This window comes from Dipodomys spectabilis, unplaced genomic scaffold, assembly GCF_019054845.1.
Source record: "Dipodomys spectabilis isolate Male_0828 unplaced genomic scaffold, ASM1905484v1 ptg000006l, whole genome shotgun sequence".
In the NCBI taxonomy this organism is placed as follows: Eukaryota; Metazoa; Chordata; class Mammalia; order Rodentia; family Heteromyidae; genus Dipodomys; species Dipodomys spectabilis.
This window is the reverse complement of record NW_024870683.1, coordinates 9,193,812-9,214,667: the sequence shown is the minus strand read 5'-3', so window position 1 is coordinate 9,214,667 and position 20,856 is coordinate 9,193,812. Positions and strand designations below refer to the sequence as shown.

Below are 20,856 nucleotides of genomic sequence, written 5' to 3'. Positions count from 1 at the left end.
GATATATTTCCTACATTAACCCTACAAAGCAGAAGATGATTAACATCATGTTTCATGATTAACAAATAATGTGCCTATGGCCCACAACTTCTAGTTGCAACAAGTAGTAGAGGCCCTTTGCTACTGCCATCCCCAAATTATAGTCAAAATTTAATGACCTGCAAAACCTTGACCATGATACATTTGCCAATGTGATTTTTTTTTTCAGTACCAGAGTTTGAATTCACAATTGCTAGGTTGGTGTTTTACCGCATGAGTCACACTTCCAGCTCTGCTTTTACTGGTTTGGAGATGGAGGCTAGTGAACTTTCCTGCTCAGACTAGCCTCAAACTGAGCCCCTCTGTATCTCAGCCTCCTGAGTAGTTAAGATTACAAGTGTGAGTTACTCAGCTTTGGCCCTTGGCCTTGAACTCAAGAACTCAGCGCTGTTCTTGAGCTTCTTTTTTGGCTCAAAGTTAGTGTTCTACCACCTGAGCCATATCTTCCAGCTGTTTTTGTAGTTTATTGTAGATAGGCTTCTCATGGACTTTCCTGTCTGAGATGGCTTTGAACCAACAGCCTCAGATCTCAGTCTCCTGAATAGCTGGGATTACAGGCATGAGCCACCAGCACCCAGATGATTATCTTTTTAGTAACAATTCTCAACTTTTTTTTTTCTCAGTTGTGGGGCTTGAACTCAGACTGGGCGCTGTCCCTCAGCTCTTCAACTCAAGGATAGTGCTCTACCACTTGATGCTCAGCACCACTTCCAGTTTTCTGAGTGGTTTATTGGAGGTAAGAGTCCTACAGTCTTTATGCCCTGGCTGGCTTTGAATGAAGATCCTCTCAGCCTCCTAAGTGTTAGGATTTTAAAAAGAGGTAGCCGAGTAAGAACAGCACCTCGCACGTGGTATTCAGGTAAGGGGTAGGTTTATTTAGTAGACCTGCTGGGACCAGGCAAGGTTGGCACTCCACTCGGCTGGCAAAAGAGAACGTCTGGCCCTGGGTTATGCCTTATATAGAGTAGGGGCGGGGAAAGGTGTGTCCAGGTAAAGGGAAGTGGGACCAGGTAAGAGGTGGGACCAGGTGGGAGAAAGGTGTGGCCACATCAGATTCAGATGTGACCTCATGGGATGCAGATGTGACCTCTTCCAGGTGTCCCAATTGCCTAGGTAACGCAGGTACTGGGTGGGGTCTGCTCGCCATCCAGGAATGGACCTTACACTTATTGGCTAGGATTATAGGCATTAGCCACCGGTGCTGGCTCAATGTTCAGCTTTGATAGATTATGTATTCCAAGATATTTTAAGTTTAATTCCAATAGAATAACATGTGTTCTGCAAGGAACAAGATAACCAGATTTCAAGTTCAACGGATTCAGAATTAATATACCATAACCTCAAAGCTGATCAAAACTGTTCACTGACAACTCAGAATCTAGGAGCAAAAATATTTTGTAGATTTGCATGTAACTGTTAGTTAATGAGGATGATTCTTGAAATGCCATCTACAAACTTAAGGCAGCAATTCAACACAGATAATTTTTAAAACTGCCAGTTTTTTAAATTGTTACTATATACAGTGTGAGTACTCCAAATAGTTTTTACTAAAACTGAAAATAAGAATACATGATATAGAGAGTATGGGTATATTTTGAGATTACTTGTACACTGTCAATCTTATTTCAAAGTCACCTTGTGTAAATACATTTTACCTTATTCTGAAAAAGCCAATCACAAGCAGATTATGAACCTGAGCTCAATCAATCTAAATAAAGAAGCAGGGCCTGCAGGTTAGGTATAAATGGGGGGGGGGGGGCAGTCTGCCTGCTCTGTGTGCTTGTTTGCCAGATTTTTAGCTGATGGTGCAGGAATAAATTGTGAATTGCTGAGATGAAAGAGAAAAAAAATACAGCCAAGCGCCAGTGGCTCACGCCTGTAATCCTAGCTACTCAGGAGGCTAAGATCTGAGGATCGAGGTTCAAAGCCAGCCCGGGTGTAAAGACCATGAGACTCTTATCTTCAATAAACCACACAGAAAACTGGAAGTGGCACTGTGGCTCACATGCTAGAGCGCTAGCCTTGAGCTGAAGAGCTGAGGGACAGTGTTCAGGCCCAGAATTCAAGACCCACAATCAAAAAAACAAACAAACAAACAAAAAAACCCCGTTGATATAAGGACTGCTAAAGTACATCAGTAGGAAAAACATCTCAGGTTAATTGAAAGGTACTAAAACTAAACTGTAACTGAGCCTGCTGCTGCTCCTACCTTTGAGAGCCTTTAACTCTGTTAACCATGTTAACTCTGCTTATAAGGAATTCATTTCAAATCATTATGTACAGATTGATTTCTGTGTAATACCACTTTGGAAAACTAAAAAATTTTCAACCGTAATAGTTGGTATGTTAGCTATCATCAGTTCTTCAAAAATATTTAATGCATCCTCTTAATTCCTTTGCCCCTGATGTTCCTGTTAGATCACAACACAAGTAAATTAGGATTTTTCTGAAATATGTCCCCCAGGTCCAAGTAACAATCTCCCCCAGATACCGATAGCACTTAGAATCTATCTCATTAGGCGAGCAGGGAACAAAATTATTTATTTACTTTCTTTTCCATCCAATGCCTAGATTAAAAAAAAATGCCTAGATTTGTAATATACCAACTGGTATGTTACATGACTGAAATAATAAACACTGGCCTTTCCTGTTACTGCTCCTGTCAGGGGCCAGTGAGATCACTGAGCATGCTATTAGAATTGTTGGTTCTTCCCATCGAATAGAATTCTTTGTTGGGAATGAGATTGACAAAATTAACAAAGCGGTTGACCATGGCATAAAAAGCTGAAATGGAAGCTATGTCCCAGGCATCTTCTCGATTGAAGCCATGCGCCTCCAGCTTTGTGAAATGGTCATCTGTTATGTCATCACCTTGGGAAACAGCAAGTGCAAACTCTAGCATTGCTTTTTCCCGAGCAGGGAGGTTGGACTTTCTCCAATTGACACATACCTGAAAGAAAGTACATTATCAGCATTTGAATCTCTATTATGTATTTCAGACAACAAAAACACAAGACCTAATAAAATTGGCATTATTGAAAATATTCAAGGTTAGAATAAAGGGAGAAAATTCAGATCAAAACAAACTTCTAAGAAGGATAATTCATTCAAGTCCATATAAACCTGGACATCTAGCTCAGTACCACCTCTACCAAATTTTCTGTTTGGTTGTTTTTGTTTTCTTTTGCATAGCTGAGGCAGAAGGATTTCTTAGAGTCCAGGAGTTGGAAGCCATCTTGAACAACAGAGATTTTCACTCTTTCTCTCTCTTCTTCTTTCTCCTCTTCTTCCTCCTCATCCTGATGACACTAGGCCTTGAACTCAGAACTTCATGCTTGCTAGGTAGGAGCTCTACCATTTGAACCACACCTCTAATGCTTTTTTTTGTTTTTGTTACTTTCCAGATGAGGTCTCAAGATTTTTCCCAAGACTGGCCTCAGTCTGTAATCTTCCTACCTACAGTCTCCCACATAGCTATGATTACAGATGAAATACCACTACATACCTCAGGCTTATTGATTAAAATGGGGGTCTTATTAACTTTTTGGCCTTGAATCTCAGTCTTTGGATATTGACCTCCCAAGAAACTGAGATGATAGTTCCAAGACTATGTCTCATAAAAACTGGGAGCAGGCGGAATAAAAGTAAATTCTTTTCCTTTAAACATGCATACTTCAAAAATCTCAGAACCAAATCATAGATATTTCATATGAGAAAAGTAGAGTTCCAAGACTACGCTTTTGCCCCTAATTTATCCCAAACAAGACAATATTTGCAAAATTGAGAGCTTAGCTTACATTTAGCTATTACTATATGCTAAGAATATGGTCAGTGTTTCATATTCAATGTCTTACTTCTTCCTTTTTTTTTTTTTTTTTTGTTGCTTGTATGGCTTGAACACTGAGCCTGGGCATTGTCCCTCAGCTCTTCAGCTCAAAGTTAGCACTCTACCACTTGAGCTACAGTGCCACTTCCGGTTTTCTGGAGGTTAACTGGAGATAAGAATCTCATGAACTTTCCTGCCTGGGCTGGCTTTGAACCACAATCCTCAGCTCTCAGCCTCTTGAGTAGCTAGGATTTCAGGCATGAGCCACCAGCATCTGGCAAATATCTTACTTCTTACAAAACCTTAGGCAGCCCTATTTTTTTAAACTTTTCTCCCTATTTTATTTACAGCTCAAAGACTTGAAGTGAATTCCCCAAGATCACATAGCTTAACCAGGCACGGAGGTACTTACCTGTAATCCTACTAACTTAGGATGTAAAAGTAGGTCACCTTGGGCAAGGTGAGGCCATAACTCAAAAACTAAATACAAACGAATGTTCCAAAATGATAAGCAGACAGGCCAAAGTCTAGAGCCAGCAGAAAGGAATAAAACCTAACAAGCTGGTTAGAGCCCATTAGGAATAATTAGTGGGTGGCCAAAACAATACACGTAGAAGACAAACTTTGAAAACAGACTCTGCCACTCTGAACATCAGGTATAAAATGGTACAAATAAGGGTTGCCTTAGGGAGTTATGAACATTCAAGAGAATGTATATCAAGTAACCAATACCATGTTTGGCTAGAGCTCAGGCTCAGTCACCTGCTACTCGCAAGCATCATACACATACAAACACAGTTGGGAAGAGTGATAGGGTCCAGAAGAGAACTCCAACAGTGAGAAGAGCAGGAGTTCCCTGCATAATACAGTGTTACAGATTTTGTCCTTCAGGTACATAGAGGTCCTAAAACTGCCACAGGGGAGAAAGGCACTAACCTGATCAGAAAGCTCTGGGTTCTTTGAGAAGACCCTGTGCTTGGCACTATGGACTATCACACTGTATAGGCAATTGTTGGCCAGGCTGGTCACTATAATAATAAGTTCCTTGTCAGCTCTGCTGAGCTTACCTGGAGGGAAGAGGAAAGGAGACCTATATACATGCCATGTTTAGCAACAGGTTCTACCTACTCACCTACTTGTGAACTTATACTTTCATTTCCAGGCCCTTACTACCCACAACCCCATTTTATTTTCTTCATGGTATTTAATACTTTCTGAAGTCAACTTGTTCTATTTTGTTTAGTTGTTCCCTGTCTGTTTTCTCCTCTCAAGGGTAGGTTGAAAGCCCAGACATTTTTCAGACTTGTTTATCACTATATCCCCAGTGGAGAACCTATATAGTAGTTGCTCAGATATGTTAAATAAATTACAAAACTGAAGGAATATTTTATGAGGTCCATCAAGTACAGGGATAATAGTTGTAAAAAAGGAAGGAGGAGGAAGAGGAGGAAGGAAAGGAAGGGAGGGAGGGAGGAGAAAGAAAAGAAGAAAGAAGGGAGGGGGAGGAGGAAGTAGGAAGAAGAAGGAAGAGAATTCCTAATCTACTACCTGGGGGTCAAGAGAAACACAGAGAGAGGCATCCCACTTTGGTACCTGGTACAGTTCTGGGAGTTTTACATATATAATCTCACTTACTCTTCAGCTCTGTGTGTGTGTGTGTGTGTGTGTGTGTGTGTGTGTGTGTGTGTGTGTGTGTGTGTGTGTGTGTGTGTGTGTGTGTGTGTGTGTGTGTGTGTGTATTTTGTGCTGGTACTGGGGCTTATATTCAGGGCCTGAGCACTATCTCTGAGCTTCTTTTTATTCAAGGTTAGTGCTCTACCACTTGAGCTACAGCTCTACTTCCAACTTTTCTTCCAACTTTTTCACAGACTTTCCTGCCTGGGCTGGTTTCAAACTGTCATCCTCAGATCCCATCCTGCTAGTAACACTGGTAGGCACTGGTAGGCATATGTCCCTTCCTTTAAGGTCATTGACTAAAGTTGCATGTATTTCTTCCATTTTCATCCCATTGGCCAGAATTTTATCTTACTGTAGCTAGAATTACAAGCATGAGCCACTGGCACCCAACTATCATTTTTTTCGGGGGGGGGGGGGAGGTATGGTCGTGGTTCCTGAACTCTGGGCCTGGGCGCTGTCCCTCAGCTCTTTAGCTCAAGGCTAGTACTCTACCACTTGAGCCACAGCGCCACTTCCGGCATTTTTCTTTTTGCTTATGTGGTGCTGAAGAATCGAACCCAGGGCCTCATGCATGCAAGGCAAGTACTATACCACTGTGCCACATTCCCAGCCAACTATCTTTTCTATAACTATAAAAATTGCATCCGGAGATGACACAGAAGCTAAGCTTCTTACTAACACTAGTGATCTGGGATATACGGGAAGGAATGATGGAAGCAGACATTGGATCTCATCCAAGAGAGATTTAGTATTGTTTATCCATTTACCTGTTTCTTTGTTGATGATAGCATTGTAATAAGCAAAGAAAGCCCTGAATTCCACTGGTCTGTAAGATAGCACTTTAAATGTATTTGGTAAAAATCCTATCTGTGGGGAAAGCAAAAAAGTGGGTCACAAAAAATGAAAACTAAAAGCAGAATAGACACACAGAAACTCAGCACTCCTCATATTGTCTGCTGAATGTCAGATAGAACCTCAGTATTTTCACCATTAGGGGATTGTTAAGTGTTACTTCTGTAGGTGTACAATGGTGATTTTTTTGTTAAGTAATCTTATGAAACAGAATTTGGAGATTGTTGAAATAAATCATGATCTTTCTGTTATACAATACTATATCATGGAGCTACTAAAATAATGTTTTGACCTAGAAACAAACAGATAATGTGGCCTCATTAAAGAAAATCTGCTTGTATATTTAAAACAAAAAAAAAAATAGAAAAAAAAGAAAACAAATCAAATGCTATTAGTGGTTGGCTTTGTATAACAGAATCAGATTTTTATTATTTTGGAATTTTCTTACTAATTTTTATAGGAAAGAACAAGATACATTTCATATTTAAGTAGTTAGCACATATTTTCCATGTTATATACGTGCTAACCTGAATTGCAGAACACATCTCTGTCACAAGTGGGAAGAGGCCTGAGTGACAAAGAAGGATCCTAGAACCAGGACACTGTACCTAAGCTGAGAAGAAAAATGTATGGTACTGTGGTAGGGCCCGCAGGTAGGGAGGGACCCATCCACAGTGGGGGATTTGGACAAATGACAAAATCACTACCAGTAAGGTGGTTCCACTCAGACCTCACTGCAGTAACTCCCTCTGAAGAGTAACTCCACAGTAACTCCACTGCAGTTACTCCCAGGTGATATCTCACCGTCTTTTCTACCTCCTCCATGAGCTCTACCATGTCAAAAGGCAGGTCTTTCTTGTAGGGAATGGGATAACGACCAATGGGTTGGAACCGCTTTTCCTTCTGATCCCAATAAAGGCGCATATTCAGGGTCACCACAGGCAATTTTTTCCCAGTCCTACTTCTCAGAAGGCCAAGTGGAGTCTGAAAGGGAACAAAGATAGGTTTGGATGAGCTATTAAAGGAATGGCTTAAATAGCTACAATATATCTGGGCCTTAAGGAGATATTGCTAACAGTTTCATCTCCCGATCTGAAGTACTTAGTTCTAAAAAGGATCCTGGGTCCAACATGAAACAAAGCTGTAATCAGTTGGGAGTGTTTGACTTGTGAAGAGGAGCTGGTAGCCCACATAAGCTGCCTTAAAGTCCATGTCAGGTATCATCCAATAACTATAAAACCTGGGTTTCTTCTTGGCCATGAGGATTTTCTGTGGTGCCAGGTCTACCAAGTGACTGTCAGGATCAGCATTCACTTACAGTAACAATAATTTACATAATGAACACTATGTACCATTTTTGTTTTTGTTTTGCCAGTCTTGGGGCTTGGATGCTGTTCCTGAGTTCTTATGCTCCAGGCTAGCATTCTACCACTGGAGCCACAGGGGTTGCTTAACTGGAGATCAGAGTCTCACATGCTTTCCTGCTTGGGCTGACTTTAAACCTCGATCCTCAGGTTTGAGCCACTGGTTTCCGGCTGTAACCAGCTTGCTTGCGTGCGTGCGTGCGTGCGTGCGTGCGTGCGTGTGTGTGTGTGTGTGTGTGTGTGTGTGTGTGTGTGTGTTTGTTTCTATTACCAGGGCTTAAACTCAGGACCTCAAGCTTTTGCTGAACTTTTTTTGTTCACACCTCTAGTCCATCTTTTTTTTACTTATTTCAGAGATGGAATCTCAAAGTCTCTTTTGCCTGAGCTGGCTCCTTTCAGATCTCAGCCCCTGAATAACTAGGATTATAGGTTTGAGCCACCATTGCCTAGCTTAATCTAACACTTCTACTAATCAAAAGAATGTCCACAAGTTACAGAAACAGGCACCCATGTTATAAGATCCTATCATTTGTAAGATTACTCCAGACCCAATACCTCTATGTTTGGGAAAAAACATTAAACATGTAACATCAAAATAATTAAATATTACCTAGCTTCTTTTTTTTTTTTTTTTTTGGGTCCGGTCATGGGGCCTGAACTCTGGGCCTGAGCGCTGTCCCTCAGCTCTTCAGCTCAAGGCTAGCACTCTACCACTTGAGGCACAGCGCCGCTTCCGGCTTTTTTCCCTGCTTATGTGGTGCTGAGGAAGCGAACCCAGGGCCTCAGGCATGCAAGGCAAGCGCTCTACCACTGAGCCACCTTCCCAGCCCCTATCACCTAGTTTCTTATACAAAGAAATCATTTATCTGCAGGAAAGTTTAAGCTATACCCTCTAACCTACTTTAGCTAATACAAATAGCTCCAAAAGGAGAGCTCTGAGCTCTATACCTGTATTCCACTCCACTTGGAAGTATTGTAGCCAGAATTAGAGGACACAGGCCTAACTTCAGGCTTCCATGACCCAGGTCCAGCCACCACCAGGATTGGTGAAAGGGATAGAAAGTTTTATTAATGTGGCAGAGACATGTGATAAAGGCAAAGTATACATTTCAGCCCATCTTTGAGGTACAGACATGAGTTTAGATTTAAATAGGGAAAGATGTGGGGCAAGAGTGATATGTATACATAATCTCATAATACATAAATCTTAGACCAAATGGTTGATTATCTCAGTTCTGGTTCTGTGAGGGGTTTCGAAAAGGTCGTTTACACTCTTATTACTTGATGGGAGCAATATGGTTCCCATGAGATGATCAGTTTGTGAGAATGATTATCACATATAATTGTTCTCATGTCTGTCCTGTCCTGTGAGGCTCTGCTGATCTTTTTCTTGGGAGTTTTTTACTCTTATCATAAAAACATTATTGGTTAATATTAGATTCCTTGGTGCTGCAAAGAGAATGGCTCAGAGCAAAGACAGAATCTGGAGTTCAAGAAATGCCAAGTTTTTTATCCCACTAATTATCCATTGGGCATTTGCAGTCCCAGTGAGGATTTGGTGCTTTAGGCAAAAGCAGTTTCTAAGTAGCTGTTATACTTTGCTTTACTTGCCTAATATTTTGTCCACTAAAATTCTTCTCTGACACATTCAAGAAAACTGGGTACCAGGATATGAATTGAGGTTTTTATCCCCCAGGTCAAAAAACCTCCTCCTCCTGTGTGTTGGCTCATGCCTATAACCCAGCTACTAGAGAGGCAGAGATCATGAAGATTGTGGTTTGAAGCTAGCCAGGCAAAAAGTTAGCGAGACGAACCCCTATCTCGACAAACACTCTGGGTGTGGTTTGGAGATAGAATCTCCATCACATGTCTGTCGTCTCAGCCATGCAGGAGGCATAAATAGGAGGGTTGAAGGTTAGGCCAGTCCAGGCAAACAATACAAGGCCCTGTGTGAAAAACATAAAGGGTTTGGAGTATGGTTATAATTGTACAGCACCTATCCAACAAGAGCAAGACTGAGTTCAAACCCTAGTACCACCAAAAAATACACACCCTCCTGGACTATACTCCAGTGATAAGTCAGGCTGCCATTAGTGGACTAGTGGATAAAGAAAATACAAAAAAAATATTATTCAGCCATAACGAAAATGAATTTCAAATAACACAATTGTGTTATTTGCAGGAAAATGAATCAACAGGTTAAATGAAATAAGCCAAACTTAGAGAGACAAATGATACATGTTTTCTCTCATGTGAGTCTAAATTTAGCAAAAAATAAAAAACAAGCTATATGAAAGCAGGAGTATTTGGGAAGAGGCCAGTGGGAAAGAAGGGGGACGAGAAGATAAGTAGGGAAGTGAATACCATCAAGGTATTTAATATGCATATTAAAATGTCATACTGAAGCTCATTATTTTGTACAGTTAATATATGCCAGTTAAGAAATGAAAAGAAGGACTGGGAAGGTGGCTCAGTGGTAGAGTGCTTGCCTTGCATGCATGAGGCAGTAGGTTTGATTCCTCAGCACCATATAAGCAGAAAAAGCCTTAAGTGGCACTGTGTCTCAAGTGGTAGAGCGCTGGCCTTGAGCTGAAGAGCTGAGGAACAGCACCCAGGCCCAGAGTTCAGGCCCCACGACGGACAAAAATAAATAAATAAATAAAGGAAAAAAACAGACTTAAATCCAAAATACGAAAACTCTTTTAACTTAGTAAGACAAAAGCAATCTAATTTTTTTTTTTTTTGGTCAGTCATGGGGCTTGAACTCTGGGCTTGGGCGCTGTCCCTGCACTCTTCAGCTCAAGGCAAGTGCTCTATCACTTGAGCCACTTCCAGTTCTCTAGTGGTTTATTGGAGATAAGAGTCTCACAGACTTTCCTGCCTGGGATGGCTTTGAACCACAATCCTCAGATCTTAGTCTCCTGAGTAGCTACGATTACAGGCAAAACAGCTTGGAATGCTAGCCATTCAAGAGGCTTCACTCTGAGGATCTAAGTTCAAAGCCAGCACTTGCAGGAAAGTCCGTAATACTCTTATCTCCAATTAACCACCAAAACGTCCAACTTGAGCAAAAGCTCAGGGACAGCACCCAGAGAAGAAGAAAAAAGAAAAAGAAGAAGGAGGAGGAGGAAGGAAGGAAGGAAGGAAGGAAGAAGAGGAGGAAAAAGAGGAGGTTGAGGAGGAAGAGGAGGAGGAAGAAGAGGAGGAGAGAGGAAAAGAAATTTGTAGGACTAAATTTTTCATGGTAGCAGTACAATCCAAAAGTTTACTAAAAATAAATCGATGCTGGGTACCACCTGTAATCCTATAAACTCAGAAGTCTGAGATCTGAGGATGGCAAACTCTGTGAGACTCGTCTTTAATTAACCAGCAACAAGCAGGAAGTAGAGCTGTAGCTCAGGTGGTAAGAATCCTAATCTTAAAACAAAGAAAGCTCAAGGACCAGCTCCCCCTCCTCCCCAATTAAGCCCAATGCTGACTGAAAATGAGTGCAGTCTGTATTATGCAAATAAAGCTTTTTTTTTTTTTTTTGGTCAGTCATGGGACTTGAACTCAGGACCTGGATGCTGTCCTTGAGGATTTTCTGCTCAAGACTAGAGCTCTACCACTTTGGGCCATGGAGCCACTTCCAGTTTTCTGGTAGTTAACTGGAGATAAGAATCTCATGGGCTCTCCTCCCTGGGCTGGCTTTGAACTGCCATCCTCAGATCTCAGCCTCTTGAGTACCTAGGATTACAGACATGAGAGAGCAGTGCTCTGCAGGATATATACGTATGTATGTGTGTGTGAGTGTGTGTGTGTGTGTATACACCCACATATACATATATTCAGGTATTCAGAGAGATAAAATAACATGTGAGTGGGGTGTGTTTGCTCACATCTATAATCTCAGCTACTCGGGAAATACTTGGCTATGTGGAAATGAAAACCAGAGGCATTTGAAGGCACAGTGGACTTCTCTGCCTTGGCTCCAGACGGAACTTCATCTACCTGGGGCACACTCAAGAAAACAGTGACCACCTCGCCTGGACTGTTCCCCGGGCCCCCTATTTCTTCTCCAATGGCTGCAGGCCCAGGCACCAGGAAACCTTGACGCCCAACAGTTGCTGGTGGGAAGACTCCCCACCTTGCCCCAGCCCAGCCCGCGCGCCGCACTCACTTGCTGCCACACTCACTTGCTGCCACAGGACGCCGAGCAGGCGAAGCAGCGACATGGCGGCATGCGCTGCTCGGTGGCCTTCCGGCACGTGGGACCCTCGAGGCGCGTCCAATGGGCGGAGCCCGGAAGGTGCTGGCGCCACGCCCCCTCGGGCCTGGGAGCTCTACATCTTCAGGGGACGCCCTACCTACCAAGTTTCAGTTGTTTTCTGTGATCACATGGGTGTAGAAGGAACATCGCGAGCTGCTCCACAGACAATGCCTTGGTAGGACTCTTCCTCTAGATCTGTACCTAATTTCTCCAGGACACCTCACTATTGACTTGTGGAGCCTGAGAGTGTCCAGTAAACATTACCGACCTCTTGTCTGCCAGGCCAGGACCTGGAGTCCTTGAGCACCTTCTTGTACCCAGCTTGGGATAGGGAAGAGAAAATCGCAATACGTACTTTCTCTGTCCAGGGTGCTTTCCCCCACCCCTGCCAGAGAAGTAAAGAACTAGTTAACAAATAATTCAAAAGAATATATGTTTGCTTTTTACTACGCTCCATGAAAGTGCCTCGCCCCGCATCTTGCTAAATCTAGAGATGTTAATGATAGTGACTTCAGTTAACCAAAAAAAAAAAAAAAAAAGTTGAAAATTGAAGCCCTGAAATTCCTGTACTGTGGATTTGGGTTTCAGTTGTTTTTTGTATCAGCAAATGAAGTGTGCTCCAGTGAAAGTAGGACCAGGGATTGGTTTAATTTACTTTCCTAGATCATGTAAGTATGTTTTCAGGTTTTTGTTGTTGTTTTTAAAGGTCTGGGGAGAAGCTCCACCAGGCATGCCAGAACTTGAGCCATAAAGAATTGGAACTACAGATGAGATCATATCAAGGAAGGCAAATAGATAAAAAGATATATACATATATCTATATATGGAGAGAGAGAGAGTGTGTGTGTGTGTCAATTGTGGGGCTAGAACTCTGGGCCTGGGCGCTGTCTCTCAGCTCTTCAGCTCAAGGCTAGTGCCCTACCACTTGAGCCACAGTGCCACTTCCGGCTTTTTTTTCTTTTTGCTTATGTGGTGCTGTGGAATCGAACCCAGGGCCTCATGCATGCAAGGCAAGCGCTCTACCACTGAGCCACCTTCCCAGCCCCTATTTTTTGTATTTTTAATTCTTCTATTTTCCACAATGTTAATAAGAAAATTCTCCAGCAGCCACTAGAATGGTTTTATTTTTCGGGGGAAAAAATCCTGTTAAAAATTCGGCCACCTTTCTGTGGGCGAAGTCAGGAGAGCTCCGAGGCCAGCCCGCACTGAGAGTTCGAATCCCCTCAAAGCAATTCAGAAGAGTTCTCGTGCAGCTCTGCGAGCATCCTGTATCCGACACACGCGACTCCACCCCGGCAAGCGAGGCTTCTCAGTCGACTCAAGCCGTGCATTTCTCACACTGAGCCACGGACAGGTGAAGGGGCGGAAACCCCGGGCACCCGGAAGCGAGAAGGAACCGAGAACGCCCGAACCGCTCACGACGATCGCACTACGGAGACTTCAGAGTAAGTCCCAGCAAACGCCGCTGCCGGAAAGCTGAGCTGCAGCTGGGCTGGCGATTGGACACGGCGCAGGAAGCGGAAGTCCTGGGGGAGGGGTTGGTGGAGCCCGCGATGGCTGGAGTGGTGTCTACGGCGTCTCCCGCGGACCGCGGCGTGCGGGCGGCGCGTGCCGTGTTAGGGCAGGTGGTTCTCCCCGGCGAGGAGCTGCTGCTGCCGGAACAGGAGGACCCAGAAGGGCCCGGCGGTACTGGGGAGCGACCCTTGCGCCTCAACACTGGGGCGCGCTCTCGAGTGCGGGTAGTTTGCGGCCCGGGCCTGCGGCGCTGCGGGGACCGCTTGCTGGTCACTAAATGTGGGCGCCTCCGTCACAAGGAGCCCGGTGGCGGCGGCGGCGGCGTCTACTGGGTGGATTCGCAACAGAAGCGGGTGAGCTGGAGCTTTGGCGAGGCTGTGCAACCCTAAGGCGGGGTCCAGCAGGCACGGGGCCTCCTTCATGGAGAGTAGTTTAGAATCACCGTAGTCCCGTGCCCACTTCTGCCCCCCTTCCTTAGAGGGCCCCTGAGCAGTAGTCATGTAGCTCGAGAAGAACGACCCGGAGAAAAAGGCATCTATAGACTGTCATGGGAGTCTTCAAAATCCCAGTGTCACAAAAGAGTTAAGTTTGCCTTTTGGGGTTTCAGAAGCCAGAACCAGTTTCAAATAACGAAAATTACAGGCAGACACATTTGTTTATGGGATAGTTAGCTTCCACATAGGAAAACAACAGACTAGGCATTCCTGGCTGTGAGGATCACCTTGCCACTTGGATGCATGTGGGAAAGAAGTTAAGAGACTTGGGTAAGGATGAAGTATGGGACACTGACTCAAATGAACTATTTGAGCTGGAAGCTGAGTGTAGCTTCTGCACACCGCACTTCAAAGGTTCCTTTTCTCTGGTAGACCCAGCTACTGCGAGGAAGGTCGAGACTGGTCTTTAAGCCCAGAAGTTGGAGACCAGCATAAACATAGATAAGACTGGCTGAAGATATCATCCAGTGACATCTTGTCATTTATCACTGTTGTCTTGTTTTCTTTTGTAGTATGTGCCAGTGAAAGGGGACCATGTGATTGGCATAGTGACAGCGAAATCTGGAGATATATTCAAAGTTGATGTTGGAGGGAGTGAGCCAGCTTCCTTGTCTTACTTGGCATTTGAAGGTGCAACTAAAAGAAACAGACCAAATGTGCAGGTAATGATGGAAGTTTTGATTTTATCATAAAAAAAAACAGCCTTTCCTCTCAGAACATCCAATATCCAGATAGCTTCTGGATAAACTGTTTTCCAAGTCCTCCAGTATCTCCTAGCGTCTGTTTAATGGTTCCAAGATCCAAGAGTTCTATAGATGCCACACTCCAATACCGGAGCTAGTTACATACTAGTTTTACATTGGTGCTTCGTAAGTCTTCTGAGTTGAGAGATTATGCCTATTATCCCCCTTGCTGTGTTTTGCCTGTGTCTACTGCACAAGAAAATAGACATCAGGCTCAGGGAGGAGGGACAAAATATGCATTGTCATTAATAGCCATCTGGACAGATGGCTATTAATTGTTGTATGTTCTAGGAGCTAACAGAGGTGATCTTTTTTTAAACACAGGTTTTCAATTTGGTCTTTTTCAAGAAGTATAGCTGTATTTTGTACCTAAGCCAGAAACTTGGCTCATTCACCTCTAATAAGTATTTAATGTTATTTTGGTCCTATTGGGCTTTGTCTCTGATCTTTTGCATGTCCATCCTTTGGTTCCGCTTAGCTAATGTAGCTCCCTTTTGTTAGGACTTCCTCATTTGCTTTTTTTGTTTTTTTTTCGGAGCTTGAACTCAGGGCCTGTCCCTGAGGTTTTGTGTTTTTTTTTTTTTTTCTCAAGGCTAGTGCTCTGCCACTTGAGCCACATCTCCACTTCAGGCTTTTTGATAGATTACTGGAATTTTACAAACTTCCCTGCCTCGGTTGGCTTCCTGTGATCTTCAGATCTGTCTTTCAATTAGCTATTATTACAGGCATAAGCCTTGGGCCCCTGGTTCTTATCCTCCCCTTCTCCTTTCAGAGAGCTAACATACTCACACGCTTGTCTCATACTTCAGGAGTCTTGATTCATCCATAATAGCTTAAACCATTACCAAACAACACTGAACTCAACTTCATGCCCTTTTGTCTTTGTTCCCGTTGTTTTTCTATCTTGATTGTACTTTTCTTGTAAGCCTGTGGAACACATGCTTATCATCTGAGGCCCAGACTAAACATGACTGCCTTTGTAAAGTCACCTCTAATCATCACTTTTTTTGTATCTTTCCTCTAACACTGAATTTAGCTTTGAATGAAGTTGTTGTTTATGTGTACTTCCACTGCCCTCTGTAGGACCAAATGCTTCTCAAAGGCATAAAGTGTTTTTTGATCCTCTCTAGTTCCTCTAGTAAAAAACTTTACTTAAATGAACAGAGGGCTGGGAAGGTGGCTTAGTGGTAGAGTGCTTGCCTTGCATGCATGAAGCTCTGGGCTCGATTCCTCAGCACCACATAAGCAGAAAAAGCCAGAAGTGGTGCTGTGGCTCAAGCGGTAGAGGGGCTAGCCTTGAGCTGAAGAGCTGAGGGACAGTGCCCAGGTCTCACGACCACAAAAAAATAAAAATTTACTTAATAAATGAACAGAGGGCTGGGAATGTGACTTAGTGGTAGAGTGTTATCTTGCATGCATGAAGCTCTGGGCTCCATTCCTCAGCACCACATAAACAAGAAGCTGGGAGCGGCACTGTGGCTCAAGTGGTAGAGTGCTATTCTTGAGCAGAAGAAGCTCAGGGACAGTGCCCAGGCCCTGAGTTCAAGCACTAGGACTGGCACAAAAAGAAAAAGAAGAAAACAAATAAGTGAACAGAAAAACTTTGTTTTGTTGTTGTTTTTTGTTAGTCATGGGGCTTGAACTCTGGGCCTGGGTGCTGTCTCTCAGCTCTTCAGCTCAAGGCTAGCACTCTACCACTTGAGCTACAGCACCACTTCTGGTTTTCTGGTGGTTTATTGGATAAGAGTCTCACGGACTTTCCTGCCAGCCCAGGCTGGCTTTGAACCACCTGCTCAGCCTCCTGAGCAGCTAGGATTACAGGTGTGAGCCACCGGTGCCCGGCAAACTTTGCTTTTTATTTTCTTAGTTTTATAATCTTGAAGTTCAACTCTCATAAGTCTTTCATGAAGTAGCCATCATATATTTAAATACTAGAATAGTATTGATAGAATATTCTACAGTGATACTGTTTCAATCTGTCTCAACTAATGGTATCAGATACAGTAGTAACTAGATACACATGACTTTTCAGTACTTGAAATTTGGGTAACTGAGGAACTAAATTTTAAATAATTTTGGTTAAGTAAAGTAACTACATCTAGGTACTAGCTACCATATTAGACATTGCACCCTTAGAGTGCCTTAGGCCTTGGGATGGCTACTGGTCTGAGGATTTCTTGGTAGGTAAAGAGAGGTTTTATCTGTTACTAGCTACCATATTAGACATTGCACCCTTGGAGTACCTTAGGCCTTGGGATGGCTACTGGTCTGAGGATTTCTTGGTAGGTAAAGAGAGGTTTTATCTGTTAACTTCCCCTTTTTCAGAACTCATTTCCAAAGTGGAATCCTGAGTTTAGCCAGTCCTGTAATCACGAACTATAGGTAACTGGCATTGATCCCTATGAGAAAGAGCTAGTAGCAGCACCTATGGAGTGGTTTGCTGAGAGGAAGTAACTGTGTTTTATTATCTTGAAGGTTGGAGATCTCATCTATGGCCAATTTGTGGTTGCTAATAAAGATATGGAACCAGAGATGGTCTGTATTGACAGCTGTGGACGGGCCAATGGAATGGGTGTGATTGGACAGGATGGTCTCCTTTTTAAAGTGACTCTGGGCTTAATTAGAAAGTAAGTACTGATGTCCACTAGCTTACTTGCCTTAAAAAAAAAATTACTTGCTTACAAAGTTGATGAATTTAGATTCTTCATTAACACTTGAAATTCTCTTCAAAGTTAAAAGTCAGTATCTTATTTTAGCATATTTGAAAACTCATGAATTCTGCCTCTTTATATTCATTCACTTCTGCCCCTTCTGAAATATATCATATTCAGATTTATTTGTGTATTTTTGTGATATCTGGGTTAAGAATCTTACTCATTTTTTCTCCCCCAGAAGGCTTCCTGCTTTTTAAAAACTGATATAACCAGCTTCCCCTCGTACTAAGTCCCTTGAATACAGGTGCAGTATGCATACAGGTACAGTGTGCACTGTACAAAATTATCAGGTTTTTCTAATGGTCAAATTGCAGCTAGAGCTGGGCACTGGTGGCTCACCCTAGCTACTCAGGAGGCTGAGATCTGAGGATCGCAGTTCAAAGCCAGCCCAGGCAGGAAAGTCCATGAGACTCTTATCTTCAAATAACCACCAGAAAACTGGAAATGGCGCTGTGGCTCAAGTGGTAGCTGAAGAGCTGAAGAACAGCACCCAGACCCAGAATTCAAGCCCCACGACTGACCAAAAAAAATTCAGCTAGGCTCCTGGGATTGAGAATATTATGTAGGCATTTCTAGAAGGCTCTTCCACTGTGTCCGAATAGATTCAGTAGTTCTACTGAGACATATTCTGTTAGACATGTAAGACTGAACCTACCCAAAACTATATCATGTTAAATGCTTTGCTTCTACAGCTATTGGCATTCAGAGGTCTCTTCTAGGTTTCTCTTTGCTTACCCATTCAGACTTGGAGATTGAATATAGAAAAACACACTATTAACTGAGCAGCAAACACTCTTGTGACTTTAAACCTGCTCCTCTCCAATTACTGAATTACCAGGAAGTAACTTACGTGGTTAGGAAAATAAGTTTAAAGAATTCTCAGCTGGGTAATGGTGGCTCATGCCTATAATCTTAGCTACTTAGGAAACTGAGATCTGAGGATCATGGTTTAAAGCCAGCCTGGGCAAGAAAGTCTATTGAGACTCTTATCTCCAGTTAACTGCTAAAAACCCCCAAAAAACTAGAACTAGAGTTGTGGCTCAAGTGGTAGGTAGACCACCAGCCGAGTGAAAAAGCCCAGGGCTGAGTTTCAAGCCCAGGGCCAATAAATAAAAGCACCAATAAATAAAAACACCAAATAAAAAAGCACAAATAAATTCTCTTAGCACAGTAACAATTTTTCAAAAGCTGGTTATAAAATCTACAATTAAGATGTTATAGTAACTTCAGGGAAGAACAATATATTTATCCATTACACAACATTGATCACATAATGATTTTGATATGTTGGGGGTAGCTCACTATTGTGACCTCTGCATACCTTGAATATGGAAAGTTTCCTGAGTATAAGGGACAAAGCTGGACTCGGTAGCACATTTCTAATATTCCTTTTTTATTTGTGAAGCTGAAGCTTGAACCCAGGAGTTGGAAACATGTTTTGGCAACATAGGGAGACTCTAGTCTCAAAAAGACAAAACTTAAAACATAGGCAGCCTATGCCATCATTTGCCCTGTTCTTGGAATGATGCTGGTAAGGTTTCCAGTGACTACAAAGAACTGCCTAGAAAAGGTGTCTCTTAAGAGCCAGGACATACCCTACTTATCACTTTCTTAAATTGCATTTTCCTTCCTCTTCCTCACCAGGCTATTAGCTCCAGACTGTGAAATCATACAGGAAGTGGGAAAACTCTATCCTCTGGAGATTGTATTTGGAATGAATGGAAGAATATGGGTTAAAGCAAAAACCATCCAACAGACTTTAATTTTGGCAAACATTTTAGAAGCATGTGAACATATGACATCAGAGCAAAGAAAACAAATCTTTGCCAGGTTGGCAGAAAGTTGATATATGTGGACTCTATTGAGTCAGATAAGCCAAGAGAATGGGTTTCATGGAGAAACTTTCAGGTAAACTTATATGTTCAGAAGACAAGATGTGAATGTTCATGCCATCTTTTAGAATTGAATAAAATATTTTTTATACAATAAAGTTACTAAAAGTTACTTTATATTTGATGTTAACTCTTTTAGTTTTGCTACCTATCGCTTTTTATAATTCTATTTGGCATTACAATTCTCTTGTGATTAAAACTAGGGGAACATCTGGCCCTCAGACAGGATAAGGTCTACAAAGTAACTTGGTACATGACAGAACAGACCTGTATGTTTCTGGTCAACTGCCCACAGCCTGTATGTTAGTATTAATAATTTTGTATGGTCTTCCAATGATGTTATAAATATCCAATAATCCTAGTTAGAAAAAAAAGATTCCTTAGCCATGAAATGTCAAATACATATAAATTATATAGGGAAATTATAAACAAATCAAAGTCATTTGTAACCGTCAGGACCAGAATATACAATATCTAGTAATCATGTTTACCCTGTGCATTGTTCCAAGTGCTTTTACATAGATGAACCCATTCCAGTGACTGTGGAACACACTCTTCATCAAGTAAAATTGAGTCACAGAATTAAGCACATATGTTCATACTCACTACATGTATGTATGTTTTCAAACTGGAATTACAGGGTAACACTATTAAGTTTATATTTTGGCTGTATTGTTTTTGACCTTAGAGCTTTGCACTTGCTAGTCAAATGCTCTGCCACTTGAGCTATGTCTCTAGTCCCTTAAAGATAGCTTACTTTGTAACATACTTTATTTACTTCTAACAAAATATACATTTCATAATTCTTAAAATTCAGTAATTTTAATTTTCATATTATAGGATATTTTGGAAATTTTCATTTTTAATATTATGTAATAAAACAGTATGATGAGGATTTCTGAAAGCAGTGAGGTTTAAGGTTGGGCATTATAGACAAAGGGAACAATTTCAACTATTTTTAACAAGATTTGGGACCAGAAGTCATTCCTTGAGGCCAAACAAAACTACCTGTTTGACTTTTGGATAAATGGGAAAGGTTTGGGATAAAGTTGGAGAGAAAATCCTATACAGTTTACTATATAAGCAAAGTCTTTACAGATAAAAATGAAGACTGTCAGTAGATAAAAGTTCAGCAGTTTTAAATCAGTTTTATTTGAGATGAGTTCCTTTGAGAGCTAGAATGCATTTTTTTTTTTGGTCCGGTCATGGGGCCTGAACTCTGGGCCTGGGCACTGTCCCTAAACTCTTCAGCTCAAAGCTATCGCTCTAACACTCTTGAGCCACAGCACCACTTCCAGCTTTTTTCTTTTTTGCTTATGTGGTGCTGAGGAATCGAACCCAGGGCCTCATGCATGCAAGGCAAGCGCTCTACCACTAAACCACCTTCCCAGCCCCTAGAATGCATTTTCTTAAATTGCAGTCAGTGTAACCAAGAAGTTAACCCAACTGACAAGAACAACTAAAGCAATTATATCTAAGACACAAGAAAGG

General features: G+C 42.2%; 2 protein-coding genes across 2 annotated transcripts; one reads left to right on the top strand and one right to left on the bottom strand.

The window, feature by feature from the left end:
• Positions 1 to 2,661: 2,661 nt before the first annotated feature.
• Positions 2,662 to 12,002, bottom strand: LOC122121820. The gene is made up of 5 exons (XM_042696005.1): positions 11,934 to 12,002; positions 7,199 to 7,378; positions 6,310 to 6,409; positions 4,802 to 4,932; positions 2,662 to 2,989 (listed from the first exon to the last, which is right to left on the bottom strand). The coding sequence occupies exons 1-5, from the start codon at positions 11,970 to 11,972 to the stop codon at positions 2,702 to 2,704; spliced, it is 738 nt and encodes a 245-aa protein (XP_042551939.1). The 5' UTR covers positions 11,973 to 12,002; the 3' UTR covers positions 2,662 to 2,701.
• Positions 12,003 to 13,543: 1,541 nt separating this feature from the next.
• On the top strand, positions 13,544 to 19,482 carry Exosc3 (exosome component 3). Its single transcript, XM_042696150.1, has 4 exons — positions 13,544 to 13,875; positions 14,529 to 14,678; positions 17,235 to 17,386; positions 19,118 to 19,482. Exons 1-4 carry the CDS (start codon positions 13,561 to 13,563, stop codon positions 19,317 to 19,319), a joined length of 819 nt encoding a protein of 272 aa, XP_042552084.1. The 5' UTR covers positions 13,544 to 13,560; the 3' UTR covers positions 19,320 to 19,482.
• Positions 19,483 to 20,856: the final 1,374 nt, after the last annotated feature.